General features: G+C 48.1%; 1 protein-coding gene across 6 annotated transcripts in view; it reads right to left on the bottom strand.

Annotated features, from left to right (window-relative positions):
* LOC135542731 (guanine nucleotide exchange factor DBS-like) overlaps positions 1–17,802 on the bottom strand; it is an 80,136-nt gene that overhangs the window by 44,281 nt on the left and 18,053 nt on the right. For all 6 annotated transcript variants that reach the window (XM_064969880.1, XM_064969881.1, XM_064969884.1 and 3 more), the window contains exon 2: positions 4,527–4,610. In XM_064969880.1, the coding sequence (XP_064825952.1) occupies positions 4,527–4,610 (84 nt within the window). The remainder of the gene's footprint in view (positions 1–4,526; positions 4,611–17,802) is intronic.

Genomic DNA, 17,802 nt, shown 5'->3' with positions numbered 1-17,802 from the left:
TCCATCTGGTACCAGCCATGCCACTAGAGCAGAACCAGAGCACTGTGCCCTGATCCATCTGGTACCAGCCGTGCCACTAGAGCAGAACCAGAGCACTATGACCTGATCCATCTGGTACCAGACGACTAGAGCAGAACAGGAGCACTATGACCTGATCCATCTGGTACCAGACGACTAGAGCAGAACCAGAGCACTGTGCCCTGATCCATCTGGTACCAGCCGTGCCACTCGAGCAGAACCAGAGCACTGTGCCCTGATCCATCTGGTACCAGCCGTGCCACTAGAGCAGAACCAGAGCACTGTGCCCTGATCCATCTGGTACCAGCCGTGTCACTAGAGCAGAACCAGAGCACTGTGCCCTGATCCATATGGTACCAGCCGTGTCACTAGAGCAGAACCAGAGCACTGTGCCCTGATCCATCTGGTACCAGCCGTGCCATTAGAGCAGAACCAGAGCACTGTCCCCTGATCCATCTGGTACCAGCCGTGCCACTAGAGCAGAACCAGAGCACTGTGCCCTGATCCATCTGGTACCAGACGACTAGAGCAGAACCAGAGCACTGTGCCCTGATCCATCTGGTACCAGCCGTGCCACTAGAGCAGAACAATAGCACTGTGCCCTGACCCATCTGGTACCAGATGATTAAAGCAGAACCAGAGCACTGCCCTGATCCATCTGGTACCAGACGTGCCACTAGAGCAGAACCAGAGCACTGTGCCCTGATTCATCTGGTACCAGACGACTAGAGCAGAACCATAGCACTGTGCCCTGACCCATCTGGTACCAGACGATTAAAGCAGAACCAGAGCACTGTGCCCTAATCCATCTGGTACCAGATGACTAGAGCAGAACCAGAGCACTGTGCCCTGATCCATCTGGTACCAGACGACTAGAGCAGAACCAGAGCACTGTGCCCTAATCCATCTGGTACCAGACGACTAGAGCAGAACCAGAGCACTGTGCCCTGATCCATCTGGTACCAGACGACTAGAGCAGAACCAGAGCACTGTGCCCTGATCCATCTGGTACCAGACGACTAGAGCAGAACCAGAGCACTGCGGCCTGATCCATCTGGTACCAGACGACTAGAGCAGAACAGGAGCACTATGACCTGATCCATCTGGTACCAGACGACTAGAGCAGAACCAGAGCACTATGACCTGATCCATCTGGTACCAGACGACTAGAGCAGAACAGGAGCACTATGACCTGATCCATCTGGTACCAGACGACTAGAGCAGAACCAAAGCACTGTGCCCTGATCCATCTGGTACCAGCCATGCCACTAGAGCAGAACCAGAGCACTGTGCCCTGATCCATCTGGTACCAGCCGTGCCACTAGAGCAGAACCAGAGCACTGTGCCCTGATCCATCTGGTACCAGCCGTGCCACTAGAGCAGAACCAGAGCACTATGACCTGATCCATCTGGTACCAGACGACTAGAGCAGAACAGGAGCACTATGACCTGATCCATCTGGTACCAGATGACTAGAGCAGAACCAGAGCACTGTGCCCTGATCCATCTGGTACCAGCCGTGCCACTCGAGCAGAACCAGAGCACTGTGCCCTGATCCATCTGGTACCAGCCGTGCCACTCGAGCAGAACCAGAGCACTGTGCCCTGATCCATCTGGTACCAGCCGTGCCACTAGAGCAGAACCAGAGCACTGTGCCCTGATCCATCTGGTACCAGCCGTGCCACTCGAGCAGAACCAGAGCACTGTGCCCTGATCCATCTGGTACCAGCCGTGCCACTAGAGCAGAACCAGAGCACTGTGCCCTGATCCATCTGGTACCAGCCGTGCCACTAGAGCAGAACCAGAGCACTGTGCCCTGATCCATCTGGTACCAGCCGTGTCACTAGAGCAGAACCAGAGCACTGTGCCCTGATCCATCTGGTACCAGCTGTGCCACTTGAGCAGAACCAAAGCACTGTGCCCTCATCCATCTGGTACCAGCCGTGCCACTAGAGCAGAACCAGAGCACTGTACCCTGATTCATCTGGTACCAGCCGTGCCACTAGAACAGAACCAGAGCACTGTGCCCTGAGCCATCATGTACCAGCCGTGCCATTAGAGCAGAACCAGAGCACTGTCCCCTGATCCATCTGGTACCAGCCGTGCCACTAGAGCAGAACCAGAGCACTGTGCCCTGATCCATCTGGTACCAGCCGTGCCACTAGAGCAGAACCAGAGCACTATGACCTGATCCATCTGGTACCAGACGACTAGAGCAGAACAGGAGCACTATGACCTGATCCATCTGGTACCAGACGACTAGAGCAGAACCAGAGCACTGTGCCCTGACCCATCTGGTACCAAACGACTAAAGCAGAACCAGAGCACTGTGCCCTGAGCCATCTGGTACCAGCCGTGCCACTAGAGCAGAACCAGAGCACTGTGCCCTGATCCATCTGGTACCAGACGACTAGAGCAGAACCAGAGCACTGTGCCCTGATCCATCTGGTACCAGCCGTGCCACTAGAGCAGAACAATAGCACTGTGCCCTGACCCATCTGGTACCAGATGATTAAAGCAGAACCAGAGCACTGTGCCCTGATCCATCTGGTACCAGACGTGCCACTAGAGCAGAACCAGAGCACTGTGCCCTGATTCATCTGGTACCAGACGACTAGAGCAGAACCATAGCACTGTGCCCTGACCCATCTGGTACCAGACGATTAAAGCAGAACCAGAGCACTGTGCCCTAATCCATCTGGTACCAGACGACTAGAGCAGAACCAGAGCACTGTGCCCTGATCCATCTGGTACCAGACGACTAGAGCAGAACCAGAGCACTGTGCCCTGATCCATCTGGTACCAGACGACTAGAGCAGAACCAGAGCACTGCGGCCTGATCCATCTGGTACCAGACGACTAGAGCAGAACAGGAGCACTATGACCTGATCCATCTGGTACCAGACGACTAGAGCAGAACCAGAGCACTGTGCCCTGATCCATCTGGTACCAGCCATGCCACTAGAGCAGAACCAGAGCACTGTGCCCTGATCCATCTGGTACCAGCCGTGCCACTAGAGCAGAACCAGAGCACTATGACCTGATCCATCTGGTACCAGACGACTAGAGCAGAACAGGAGCACTATGACCTGATCCATCTGGTACCAGACGACTAGAGCAGAACCAGAGCACTGTGCCCTGATCCATCTGGTACCAGCCATGCCACTAGAGCAGAACCAGAGCACTGTGCCCTGATCCATCTGGTACCAGCCGTGCCACTAGAGCAGAACCAGAGCACTGTGCCCTAATCCATCTGGTACCATGTGTGTATGTGTGTCAGGCAGACACCTGCCTGAGTAGGCGACTAGAGGAGGACCAGAGGTTAATGATTACAACACAAAACAAGGCCTGGGGACACAGACAACCTCCAGGGGAGAGGACATACAGAGAGAACCTGGAAGGAACAGGAACACAGCAGGAGTCTTTAATGACACAGCTAAAACAGTATCGCTGCGTCACACTCTCATCCGCTGGGCTTGGAGTCATTCTAGTGGCGTACCAAGGCTGTAGCGTAGAAGTATGAATTAGAACTAGACCAAGGGTCATCTTCATCAGACTTCGCTGTGTGCTCATATGACTCCTCATCAGAGGGTGGGCAGCTGTCATGAACACACACACGCATCACCCCTGGCAACCACAGAGTTATTAAACACACTAACAGAGAGATGTGAAGACAAACAGACTCTACACAGACTGTACACATCCTAAGAACAGGTTCCCGGGCAAGACATGTAACAGCAAGGAACTGAAGGAACTGAAGCTCGTGAAATTCAGTTAGAGACACACACACACGCACACACACTCGCTCTCAACAGGTGGAGTGTTAAATTCAGTCACACACTCAGCAGCCAATCACAGCAGCACATAGTGCCACACACACTTGGCTCTTCCAACCGTTGCCGGGCCAGGTTGCCAAGTGGATCGTCGTGTCGATTAATTATTCACGGGCCGTCTCCGTGCCGTTATTATCCGTGGTAACCTGACGTGGGGCCATATCTGGGTTGGCATCGCCGTAGTAACGGAACAAACTGAGTTGGCCCAACTCTTTGGAAATATGGGTCTGGTGTGGAATGGTTTTCCTCAGTTTTCCCCCAAAGGTCAAATCGTTGCAAAAGTCTTAGTTTAGTTAAGTCATTTAGTTAATTCATACAACAGAAATCAGTTTGAACAACACTGCTGTACCCTATCTGGCAGCCAGAGTGCTATTCCTACTTTTATAAATAGGAAAATGCTGACGGATTATGTTGTGATGCTTAGGCCAGCTACTTCACTCAGCTACTTCACTCATACAGTGTGATATGATTGCTGCTCCATCAGTGGCTGTGTCAGCTTTGGGGATGGTTCACTGTTACTAGCTTCTGCCATATTGCTAAAGATTTTTCCATCTGTGAAGGGAGATCTTCAAGGGCCTTGGCATAGCGTTGGGATTGGCTCACTCGGATGTTTGGGATTGAACCACTATGAGAGGTAACTATGAAGGAGGGAGCGATGGAGGGAAAAAGACTGACCTGAGAGGAAAGCAAACCGTTTCCTGAGGTCAGGATCGATGTCTGCAGCAAACAGACGATCACTCTCCTGCTGCATGATGTCATCTGGAAGATAAGAGACAAAACACATCAACTACAGTAACATACAGTATTTACAACAATAGATGACAGATACAGTAACATACAGTATTTACAACAATAGATGACAGTTACAGTAACATACAGTATTTACAACAATAGATGACAGTTACAGTAACATACAGTATTTACAACAATAGATGACAGATACAGTAACATTCAGTATTTACAACAATAGATGACAGTTACAGTAACATACAGCTCAGTCTTACAGCCCTGGGCATACAGTATTTACAATAATAGAACAGTATTAGTCACACAGAGCACCTGGAATGACATTACAAAGAGAGAGAGGAGCAGAGACCCCACTGACCCACTTCTCAAGGAGAAGTCTCCCCAAATCCCCCCCTTTCTCCAACTTTCAGTCCCAGTCTCAGTGAGGAAGAGAGTGCGGGAGGTGAGGCTGAGGAGAGGAGTAGAGAGGGGAGAGGCTGCGGGAAGAGGCTGAGAGGAGGGGGAGAGGCAGAGAGAGTATTGTTGTAAATACTATGTTACTGTACCTGTCATCTATTATTGTAAATACTGTATGTTACTGTACCTGTCATCTACTATTGTAAACCCCAAACAGCAAGCAAGGCAGATGTAGAAGCACGGTGGCTCGGAAAAACTCCCTAGAAAGGCCGGAACCTAGGAAGATACCTAGAGAGGAACCAGGCTGAGGGGTGGAGATTATAACAGAACATGGCCAAGATGTTCATAGATGACTAATCTAGTCAACAATCTACTGGCAAATCCTTTTCAATCCTTGTCATATGAAGAGAAATTGTAGATAAAATGTATCGGTGCTCATCGGTCATTAACATTACACAACAAGCTGGAAATCACAAATTCAACAATGAGTAGTTTGGAAGGAATCAGTGGCTAACTGCAAGTGTTGCAAAGCAATCACTAGCCTGCTAGTCAGACGAGTGGGCGTGTGGTCCAAGTCTGAGTTTAAGGGTCTAATTTCCAAGCCTAAAAGGATAAACATTCAACACCATGGTTGAATACATTGGCCATACTGTCAATCCAACATGACTTCTGGCGATTCAAAACAACTGTAAACTCAGAACTGGGAAATGGGAGACTTCAGTGAGTTCAAGACAACTGGGAACTCTGAACAAAACTAGCTCCGACTGGGAAAATACGGTCATACAACTCGGAATTCCAAGTCAGGAACTCGAGAATCTTTCTTGAGCTCCGACCTGAAGATCACTGATGTCATGATTCAACCTTGTGTTTTTCTGAGTTCCCAGTTGTCTTGAATGCACCATAAATCCAGAGAATGCCAGACTTCGATGACAAAGTTTGATGACAAAATTTGCCCACGAAGGACCGCCGCACCACCTTCCTGTTCAAGTGAGCAAAGCACAACAAGGTCCAAAAATGTCTTATATGCTGCTGCATAAATGATGTAATATGCCAGGGAGATATGTAAACTGTAGCTAAGAAACTAATACTAAGTGTATGTTGTGTCGTAAGCTATTAGTAGCCCATGTGCCTCACTCTAATAGTTTGTTCCTTTCCCCCGTCATAATTCAGCGTACTGTTCTGACTTGGTGGTGCACATGTAGCCTATAACCTGTTTTAGATGAATGTAATCATTGAATATTGAAAGAGCTTTCACTGTCTGCTTATATGCCTCCTTTATTTATCCTATGGTTCTGACTTGGTGTACAGGGATAATACTGTAAGAACGGCCCATGTTCTGAATTCTGTCGCTGTACCTTTCAAAAGTGCTGAACAAATAGTTATATTGACTATGTCTGTCCTAGCTCGGTCATTAATGTCTTAATAGAAATTACGGATGGCCTCTTATCCGCTCGTTGTCCCATTTGTACATCTCAATTGTCAATAGAAACCACATTTGTTTAAGCAAGTCAGCCATATCAGCTATGTTTTTTTTAAAGAGGCAGGAAATGAGGCTAAATTAACTGTTTTGCTGCCAGACAAGGCTTTGCTGATAGCCAGGTGTATTGGTGGTAAGGATTCACTACTTGGTGCTGAAAAGAAAGCTCTTCTGTTGGGACAGCTTTATGTAGGTCCTAACAGTTTGTGGGCACCGTTTGTCACCGTTATAGTGCAATTAATGTATTGTTTAGCGTTGTGTAGTGTGGCTTTGCTGGCATGCATATATTTTTTTTCTTGAGTTTGCCCCACCAAGATTTACATGCTAAAATCGCCACTGCCAAGGTGAGCTTAGAAAAATACTTTATTACTCTCTATTCTTAACTCATTTTAATAAAAACTATTTGCAATGATGCTCAATTGTTTCTAACTAATGCTTAGGTACCCGTTTGGTTTTTATACCATGCTCTCCCCAATCAACCATCATCAGTATAAACCAGAAAACCCTGTGGTCACCTTCCAGGAGGGACTGACTTCAGGTGTCAGGGAAGGTGACGTCAACCTGTCAGGCTTAGCTACCTCCAACCAGCTGGAGCCGGTAAGACTAGCATCCACACAGTGAGTGGGTCCATAGGGATTAAGGTTGAGAAACAATAATGCAGTCTATTCTAGAACCCTAGACATGCATGTTGGCAGTCACTGTCAGCATTCAGTCTTATGTTGGTGTAATGCATCAGGACAGGTGGACAGGCAGCCCTGGGTGGTAGGTAACAGCTCAGTCTTACTACAGCCCTGGGTGGAAGGTAACAGCTCAGTCTAACAGCCCTGGGTGGTAGGTAACAGCTCAGTCTAACAGCCCTGGGTGGTAGGTAACAGCTCAGTCTAACAGCCCTGGGTGGTAGGTAACAGCTCAGTCTTACAGCCCTGGGTGGTAGGTAACAGCTCAGTCTTACAGCCCTGGGTGGTAGGTAACAGCTCAGTCTTACAGCCCTGGGTGGTAGGTAACAGCTCAGTCTTACAGCCCTGGGTGGTAGGTAACAGCTCAGTCTAACAGCCCTGGGTGGTAGGTAACAGCTCAGTCTAACAGCCCTGGGTGGTAGGTAACAGCTCAGTCTTACAGCCCTGGGTGGTAGGTAACAGCTCAGTCTTACAGCCCTGGGTGGTAGGTAACAGCTCAGTCTAACAGCCCTGGGTGGTAGGTAACAGCTCAGTCTTACAGCCCTGGGTGGTAGGTAACAGCTCAGTCTTACAGCCCTGGGTGGTAGGTAACAGCTCAGTCTTACTACAGCCCTGGGTGGTAGGTAACAGCTCAGTCTTACAGCCCTGGGTGGTAGGTAACAGCTCAGTCTAACAGCCCTGGTTGGTAGGTAACAGCTCAGTCTTACAGCCCTGGGTGGTAGGTAACAGCTCAGTCTTACAGCCCTGGGTGGTAGGTAACAGCTCAGTCTAACAGCCCTGAGTGGTAGGTAACAGCTCAGTCTTACAGCCCTGGGTGGTAGGTAACAGCTCAGTCTTACAGCCCTGGGTGGTAGGTAACAGCTCAGTCTTACAGCCCTGGGTGGTAGGTAACAGCTCAGTCTTACAGCCCTGGGTGGTAGGTAACAGCTCAGTCTTACAGCCCTGGGTGGTAGGTAACAGCTCAGTATAACAGCCCTGAGTGGTAGGTAACAGCTCAGTCTTACAGCCCTGGGTGGTAGGTAACAGCTCAGTCTTACATCCCTGGGTGGTAGGTAACAGCTCAGTCTTACAGCCCTGGGTGGTAGGTAACAGCTCAGTCTTACTACAGCCCTGGGTGGTAGGTAACAGCTCAGTCTTACTACAGCCCTGGGTGGTAGGTAACAGCTCAGTCTAACAGCCCTGGGTGGTAGGTAACAGCTCAGTCTAACAGCCCTGGGTGGTAGGTAACAGCTCAGTCTTACTACAGCCCTGGGTGGTAGGTAACAGCTCAGTCTAACAGCCCTGGGTGGTAGGTAACAGCTCAGTCTAACAGAGTCTCCCCCCCTAGAGAGAAGCTGTCACAGAGCGAAGGATGTGTGTGAGTATATATTTCTAATTCTCCAATACATCTAACTTAAGTTTATACAAACAAGTCTTCTAAAAATAGACCTGGTAGAACTTCTCGCTCTGTGTTTTCCCCTCTTTCTTCCTGGTATTAGAGGTAAGGAACGTCTCTAACCCATTCAGTTCCATTGAGACCTAAGGGCCCTACCCTCCTCACCGAGTGCATTGTATATGATGTGTAGAGATGTATTCAGTCTCGTCACTGTGGTCTGTGAGTGCTCCAATTGAGAACCGGAGAAAAGCCACCAAAACAGGCCTGTCCCAGCCAGGGAACTCTTAAGCAGCACAAAACCACACAACACCCCCAACTTCCTCCCAACCAGGCCAACACAGGCCCCACGTTTTGAGGTTGATGGGGGCCAAGAATGCTGCCCCCCCACCCCCCCCGCCACCTCTCCACTCATTCACAATCCGGTCAGGGGCTTAATCAGTGAAGGTCAAGGTTTACAATGTGAGAATAGAGCTGACCTGAAATTAGACAGAATCATTTCTACTCTATGCAAAACATTTCTATCATGTAAGGTTTTATATCTTGTCATATTCCTTTTTGTCAGTTAACTATTGTATAACCTAACAAGTTACAGCTCAGATCTGGATGGATGATAGCTCAGAGAAAAGGGGGAGAAATGTGGAAGAGGAGGAGGGAGAGAAAAGGGGAAAAGGAGGAGGGGAGGAAAGGGGAAAAGGAGGAGGGGAGGAAAGGGGAAAAGGAGGAGGGGAGGAAAGAGGAAAAGGAGGAGGGAGAGGAAAGGGGAAAAGGAGGAGGGGAGGAAAGGGGAAAAGGAGGAGGGAGAGGAAAGGGGAAAAGGAGGAGGGAGAGGAAAGGGGAAAAGGAGGAGGGAGAGGAAAGGGGAAAAGGAGGAGGGGAGGAAAGGGGAAAAGGAAGAGGGGAGGAAAGGGGAAAAGGAGGAGGGGAGGAAAGGGGAAAAGGAGGAGGGAGAGGAAAGGGGAAAAGGAAGAGGGAGAGGAAAGGGGAAAAGGAGGAGGGAGAGGAAAGGGGAAAAGGAGGAGGGGAGGAAAGGGGAAAAGGAGGAGGGGAGGAAAGGGGAAAAGGAGGAGGGAGAGGAAAGGGGAAAAGGAGGAGGGAGAGGAAAGGGGAAAAGGAGGAGGGAAAGGAAAGGGGAAAAGGAAGAGGTCGAGAAAAGGGGAAAAGGAGGGAGAGGAAAGGGGAAAAGGAGGAGGGAGAGGAAAGGGGAAAAGGAGGAGGGAGAGGAAAGGGGAAAAGGAGGGGAGGAAAGGGAAAAGGAGGAGGGAAAGGAAAGGGGAAAAGGAAGAGGTCGAGAAAAGGGGAAAAGGAGGAGGGAGCTACTCCATTGAAAGGAGGCCAGGGTTCTATTACTAATGCCTACATTGTTAATGTGGAGACATGGCTCTGGTTGAGCTGTGAAGACTGGGAAGACAACTACACAGTTCTTACCAGTAAAGGAGATTCTACAGAGGCCTCTCTCTCCACGTTCCTTCTATCCGTTTTATCGAATGCTATCAGAGCTAAAACAAAAGATCCGACCAACAGTTTTTGTTGAATAGTTTACAATGCATTTTCACTCCAGTCATGACATTCCTTTCACATGATCGTGTGACCCCACTGACACAAAGGTTCACCACCAGTTTCACACATGCACCAACATGGTAGTTTACCATGCCTCTGTGCTACACAGAGTGCTACTCCCTCTCCTGTCCCATGAATCTCTCTTTGTTCGGTCATCATGTTCCCACAAGCAGCCGGCGGTAAAACACATGTCAGCAGCCTGGAAAGACCTCCTTGCCTTTACACGTCTGGTCTGAAGGACATAGTCACTATCACAGGTGGTACAGTCCTTGATGTCGCCCCTTGAAAAATACAGTATAATCACCCAGTCTGATATTAACCCCTAGACCCTAACCCCTCCCTTCCCCTCCCCTTTATTTAACCTCTACAGCTAACCCCTCTGTTCGCTGGTCCATGCAGTAACTTCATGTGTTGTTGTGGTATATGGGCAGGGTGGGCAGGGCAGTCTTGGTATGTGGACTGAAAGGCAACAGATTGTATTGGGGATGTGGAAGTATATGTGTGTGTGTGTGTGTGTGTGTGTGTGTGTGTGTGTGTGTGTGTGTGTGGCGTGGCGCACCATGCTGTGTGGAGCGCCATGCTGTGTGGAGCGCCATGCTGTGTGGAGCGCCATGCTGTGTGGAGCGCCATGCTGTGTGGAGCACCATGCTGTGTGGAGCAGCATGCTGTGTGGGTATGTCGTGGAGCGCCATGCTGTGTGGAGCGCCATGCTGTGTGGAGCACCATGCTGTGTGGAGCACCATGCTGTGTGGGTATGTCGTGGAGCGCCATGCTGTGTGGAGCACCATGCTGTGTGGGTATGTCGTGGAGCGCCATGCTGTGTGGAGCGCCATGCTGTGTGGAGCGCCATGCTGTGTGGGTATGAGCTGGTGATGGAGCCAACTGTTGGTGGTGGTGTGGCAAGAAGAAGGGCAGCTGTGTGTGTGAGTGTGTGCGTGAGAGGACAAGTAGGGATGAACAGTGTGTGTGTGTGTGCGTATCATTGTGTATGTGGGGGGGGGGGGGGGGCTAACCCAGTTCTATTATGGTATTACAGTCTGGGTTACCAGGTTCCCATCTGCCATGGGGATAACAACACACACGACAGTAACAACTGGGTCAAACGGCCACCTTTGCCCTGTTGCCATGCGTGCTCAATGTGTGTGTGTGGGGGCCCTCTGCCCAGCCCATACATCTCTGGGTTAAATCTGTAATGTTTATACATGATGAGCTGCATTATGTGGCTACTGTTCAGTCTTTGTCAAATCCTTTTTTCTCCATGTTGGCTAGTCTGCTACACTGTAAGCTACACTTTTTAAACACAGCAGTATGTGGACACCCCTTCAAATGACTGGATTCGGGCTATTTCAGCCACACCCATTGCTGACTGGTGTATACAATTTGGCACACAGCCATGGAATTTTCATAGACAAACATTGGCAGTAGAATGGACTTACTGAAGAACACAGTGACTTTCAACCATGGCACCTTCATAGGATGCCACCTTTCCAACAAGTCAGTTCGTCAAAATTCTGCCCTGCAAGAGCTGCCCCGGTCAACTGTAAGTGCTGTTATTGTGAAGTGGAAGGCCGCACGAGTTCACAGAACGGGACCGCCGAGTGCTGAGTGTGTAATAACCGTCTGTCCACGGTTGCAAACCGTCTCTGGAAGCAACATCAGCACAAGTTCGTCTGGAGTTTCATGAAATGGGTTTCCATGGCCGAGCAGCCGCACACAAGCCTAAGATCATGATGTGCAATACCAAGCGTCAGCTGGAGTGGTGTAAAGCTCGCCGCCATTGGACTCTGGAGCAATGGAAATGCGTTCTCTGAAGTGACAAATCACGCTTCACCAACTGGCAGTCAGATGGACTAATCTGGGTTTGGTGGAGGAGAAATAATGGTCTGGGGCTGTTTTTAACTGTTTGGGCTTGGCCCCCTAGCTCTAGTGAAGGGAAATCTTAACGCAACAGCCTACAATGATATTCTAGATGATTCTGTGGTTCCAACTTTGTGGCAACAGTTTGGAGAAGGCCCTTTCCTGTTTCAGCATGACAATGCCTCCGTGCACAAAATGAGGTCCATACAGAAATGGTTTGTTGAGATTGGTGTGGAAGAACTTGACTGGCCTGCACAGAGCCCTGACCTCAACCCCATCGAATACCTTTGGAATTAATTGGAACACCTACTGTCAGCCAGGCCTAATCGCCCAACATCACTGCCCGACCTAATGCATGTCCCCACATCAATGTTCCAAAATCTAGTGAAAAGCCTTCCCAGAAGAGTGGAGGCTGTTATAGCAGCAAAGGGGGGGACAAACACCATATTAATGCACATGATTTTGGAATGTGATGTATGACATGCAGGCGTCCACACACTTTTGGTCATTAGTGTAAACCTGTGTCTGTGGGTCCTGAGAGACTGGAGGAAATGTGGCACAATGTCTTTCCGCTTGGCCAGCGGACCAGTCTGTGTGTTGACAAGCATATCTCTGTTACAGAATGGAAGTAAGAGACAGACAATACACCACTGTTCATCACCCTCTCCACTGTCCCATGCTACTACCACACACACACACACACACGATATTCCAAGGAAACAGAACATCACTTTTAGGACACCTCTAGTCAAACTTTCCCTTGGCTTGACAAAGGAGAGACATTCCAAAGGAGATTCCAAGGATGTGTTTTTACTCGTACTGTAAAACCTCTCTTGGTACTTAATAGTTCAGGAGATGGAAGTGGGTTCACCGTATTGATCGTTGTCAACTCAGGTGTTTAATAAAACGCATGAGCTGGTGCACACCCAGAGAAAATGATGTAGAGGTGCTGACTATATATATATATATATATATATAGGTTATATATATATATATATATATATAACCTCACAGTCATTTATTGGGTCAAAAAACACCAACGTTTCGGCATCACTGTGCCTTCTTGAGGGTGGGAGAAGCCCTGAAGGCACAGTTCAGCCGAAACATTTTTTTTTTGTGTGCGACTCTCTTTGTTTTTATAACTCACGTGTTTAAGACAACATGTTAACTCATGACAAGGCAGAATATACTGAGAAAAAACGCTTCCTTAAGCTCCTGGAAAGGATTTGAAATACTTTTGGAATCAATTCAAACCAAAGAAAAATACAACAACAATACAAACTGCTACAGTTTTCTCAAATAAATGGACAGTCAATGAAGTGAAAATGTTGGCATGGCAACGTGGCACAGATTCAATGTTTTCATTTGAATTCTCTTGTTGAACATTTACTAGAATCTAGTCCTGAGTACTTGGCACAGGGCAACAAACACAGTCATTGGTAGTTGAAGATTGTCAGTAACCAGGTACCAATTAACTTCTGCTACAGTGTTTCCATTTATGCAAATAAGAGTATTTTTGCAAGAGGGAGGAACACATTTAGATGACGACAAAGCTAAAATAAAGTGTAAAAAAATGTGCATTCAACTGAAGTAGAACTTCCTCACCTCTCTGACAATACCGTTCAGTCACACGCACCGTATTCTGTCACATGCACTGTCAGTCGCAAACACTCCCCCGCCACACAAACACACACACACCTTACCTGTTATCAAGTTGAGTTGCAGCCACATTCTGGTGATGTCATGGCAGAGCAGGGACACTGGGTTGAGGGCCATCCTGTCCCCCCTCTCCTCCGGGAGAACACACACACATACACACACACTCCCAAACAGACACTCTCAGAATAAGCGGTCGTGTGAGCGGCAGCCATCCATTCCTCCACAGCCTGAGTGCTGAGACTTCAGCCGTACACTGAACGCTCCGTCACTGGGCGGCACACACACACACACACACACACACACACACACACACACACACACCGCACCCCCATCCCTCCCCCTCTGTCTCCATATACACACTCAGCCAGACTGGGCTCAGTTTCAGATTACACCTCCCACTGATCCCTCTCTCCCAGGTACTGAAAGAGCATAAACAAACGACTCAGAGAGAGAAATAGACAGACACAGAGAGACGGAGAGAGAGAGAGAGACTGAGGGGAAAAGAGATAGAGAGCGAGACGGAGGGGAAAAGAGAGAGAGAGCGAGACGGAGGGGAAAAGAGAGAGAGAGACTGAGGGGGAGAGAGAGAGAGACGGAGGAAGGGAGGTGGAAAGAGAGAGACGTAGGAAGGGAGGGGGAAGGGGGGTGTGAAGAGGGGCGAGAGGGAGAAATAAGGGAGGGGCTTGTAGATTTCTCTCCCAGTCTTCCCTTTTACCAGCTCTGTTCTAGACACTCAGAAGACACCAGGTGATATGGACCCCTGACATTGACCTCTAGTCTCACACAGCTGTTGTCTCCTGACCCCCCTTGTGTGTCTGTGTGGTGTGTGTGTCTCTGTGGTGTGTGAGTCTGTGTCTGTGTGTACTTAGCCATAGATCTACAGAGTTTTGATTCTTTTACTGTCAATGAGGCACACTGTTAGAAAAAGGGAAATGCAGAACGTTTACGGTCAGTGTTAATTGCCGGTGGTCCTATCTGCTGAGCCTCTCCTTGACATAAAAGTCTAGACGGACTTGGTGCATGACTCATGGGTCACAGCTAGTGAGATAGTGAAGCAGTGGGCTAATCTCCTCAGGAAATAATAGGAGACTCTAGCTGAGATGGTTACACACAGACGAGCTCTGTGTGGGAATTCCCCTCAACTCACTACACAGATCCCATCGCACATGGCAATCAACTAGAGGTCGACCGATTAATCGGAATGGCCGATTCATTTGGGCCGATTTCAAGTTTTCATAACAATTGGTAATCGGCATTTTTGGACACTGATTGTGGCCGAATATTATTATTTTTTATCTTTATTTAACTAGGCAAGTCAGTTAAGAACACATTCTTATTCTCAATGACGGCCTAGGAAAGGTGGGTTAACAGCCTTGTTCAGGGGCAGAATGACAGATTTGTACCTTGTCAGCTCGGGGATTCGATCTTGCAACCTTCCGATTACTAGTCCAACGCTCTAACCAACTGCCTTACATCGCACTCCACAAGGAGCCTGCGCGGCAGGCTGACTACCGGTTACGGGAGTGCAGCAAGGAGCCAAGGTAAGTTGCTAGCTAGCATTAAACTTATCTTATAAAAAACAATCAATCTTAACATAATCACTAGTTAAACTAGTAATATCATCAACCATGTGTAGTTAACTAGTGTGTCCTGCGTTGCATATAATTGATGCGATGCCTGTTAATTTATCATTGAATCACAGCCTACTTCTCCAAACGGGTGATGATTTAACAAGTGCATTCATGAAAAAAGGGTGGCTGTTTTCGATGCGTTCCTAGTTCGAGCCCAGGTAGGGGCGAGGAGAGGGACGGAAGTTATACTGTTACACTGGCAATACTAAAGTGCTTATAAGAACATCCAATAGTCAAAGGTATATGAAATACAAATGGTATAGAGAGAAATGGTAAATGGTAACGTCCTATAATTCCTAAAATAACTACAACCTAAAACGTCTTACCTGGGAATATTGAAGACTCATGTTAAAAGGAACCACCAGCTTTCATATGTTCTCATGTTCTGAGCAAGGAACTTAAACGTTAGCTTTTTTACATGGCACATATTGCACTTTTACTTTCTTCTCCAACACTTTGTTTTTGCATTATTTCAACCAAATTGAACATGCTTCATTACTTATTTGAGGCTATAGATTTTATTGATGTATTATATTAAGTTAAAATAAAAGTGTTCATTCAGTATTGTTGTAATTGTCATTATTGTTATTTGGTACTCCAATAATCGGTATCGGCGTTGAAAAATCATAATCGGTCGACCTCTACAATCAACCCCCCTCCCCCGACTCACGCTACAGCCATCCAGACATCCATCCAGACATAGGAGACAACCGTCTGTCTGGCCATGGTGGAGAGGACAGAGTCATGCACTTCCTCTTTAGTTCTATTTATATTGTCATTGTGGTCCTTTATGAGATGGCCACCTAGTGATGAAGTCATGTATCTGACAGTGCTACATGTTTCCACATAGAATACAGAACAGATTAGGAGACCCCTTCTACATACAGGATGTTGTATAATCCCAGGCAGTATTCAGACAGGGTGGCATTAGGTTTTTCATTTAAAGTAAAAACTGAAATGACTGCGAGATTAGAGATGAGGGACGATGGGGTTTAAAATGAATTGGTTTCATCCCATCTCTCTCTCCAGTCTGTGTCCTATAGACTCCCACAGTCCAATATATCTAGAGACAGAGTACTACCAGCAACCTCTTGCCAGGCTGGTTCTGGCTCCCAGACTACAGCAGACAAATGACTGTGGTTTCATCCCATCTCTCTCTCCAGTCTGTGTCCTATAGACTCCCACAGTCCAATATATCTAGAGACAGAGTATTACCAGCAACCTCTCGCCAGGCTGGTTCTGACTACAGCAGACAAATGACTGTGGTTTCATCCCATCTCTCTCTCCAGTCTGTGTCCTATAAACTCCCACAGTCCAATATATCTAGAGACAGAGTACTACCAGCAACCTCTCACCAGGCTGGTTCTGGCTCCCAGACTACAGCAGACAAATGACTGTGGTTTCATCCCATCTCTCTCTCCAGTCTGTGTCCTATAGACTCCCACAGTCCAATATATCTAGAGACAGAGTACTACCAGCAACCTCTCACCAGGCTGGTTCTGGCTCCCAGACTACAGCAGACAAATGACTGTGGTTTCATCCCATCTCTCGCTCCAGTCTGTGTCCTATAGACTCCCACAGTCCAATATATCTAGAGACAGAGTATTACCAGCAACCTCTCACCAGGCTGGTTCTGGCTCCCAGACTACAGCAGACAAATGAGTTGGTTTCATCCCATCTCTCTCCAGTCTGTGTCCTATAGACTCCCACAGTCCAATATATCTAGAGACAGAGTATTACCAGCAACCTCTCACCAGGCTGGTTCTGGCTCCCAGACTACAGCAGACAAATGAGTTGGTTTCATCCCATCTCTCTCTCCAGTCTGTGTCCTATAGACTCCCACAGTCCAATATATCTAGAGACAGAGTATTACCAGCAACCTCTCACCAGGCTGGTTCTGGCTCCCAGACTACAGCAGACAAATGAGTTGGTTTCATCCCATCTCTCTCTCCAGTCTGTGTCCTATAGACTCCCACAGTCCAATATATCTAGAGACAGAGTATTACCAGCAACCTCTCGTCAGGCTGGTTCTGACTCCCAGACTACAGCAGACAAATGACTGTGGTTTCATCCCATCTCTCTCTCCAGTCTGTGTCCTATACACTCCCACAGTCCAATATATCTAGAGACAGAGTACTACCAGCAACCTCTCGTCAGGCTGGTTCTGACTCCCAGACTACAGCAGACAAATGACTGTGGATTCATGGGATAATATAAAAGGATCATTGACCTGTTACCGTGTGTCTCACTGCCCCAGGGCCACTCCATCCCTCCCTTTCAATCGTTTCCCCGTCCCTTCCCCAATACTTATCTACCTCATGTTACACAGCATTATAATAACTTGATTATATACATGCCAATAACATAGGTAATGCTATCTGAGTTATGTTATCTGAGTTATTGCTACGCATAAATATGCGTACAATATGCATCACTTCAATTACTTTCGAAAGACATCATTCCAGGCCCTACAGTAATTATTCAAACACATCTGATGTCAGTCAACAGGGACAGACTCAGGAGTAAACAAGCTTGCATCCCAAATAGCCCCCTAGTTCCTATTTAGGGGGTTAAA

This window comes from Oncorhynchus masou, chromosome 6 (assembly GCF_036934945.1).
Source record: "Oncorhynchus masou masou isolate Uvic2021 chromosome 6, UVic_Omas_1.1, whole genome shotgun sequence".
Taxonomy (NCBI): Eukaryota; Metazoa; Chordata; class Actinopteri; order Salmoniformes; family Salmonidae; genus Oncorhynchus; species Oncorhynchus masou.
Note: the sequence above shows the minus strand (reverse complement) of the source record. Positions and strands in the feature narration are given on the sequence as shown.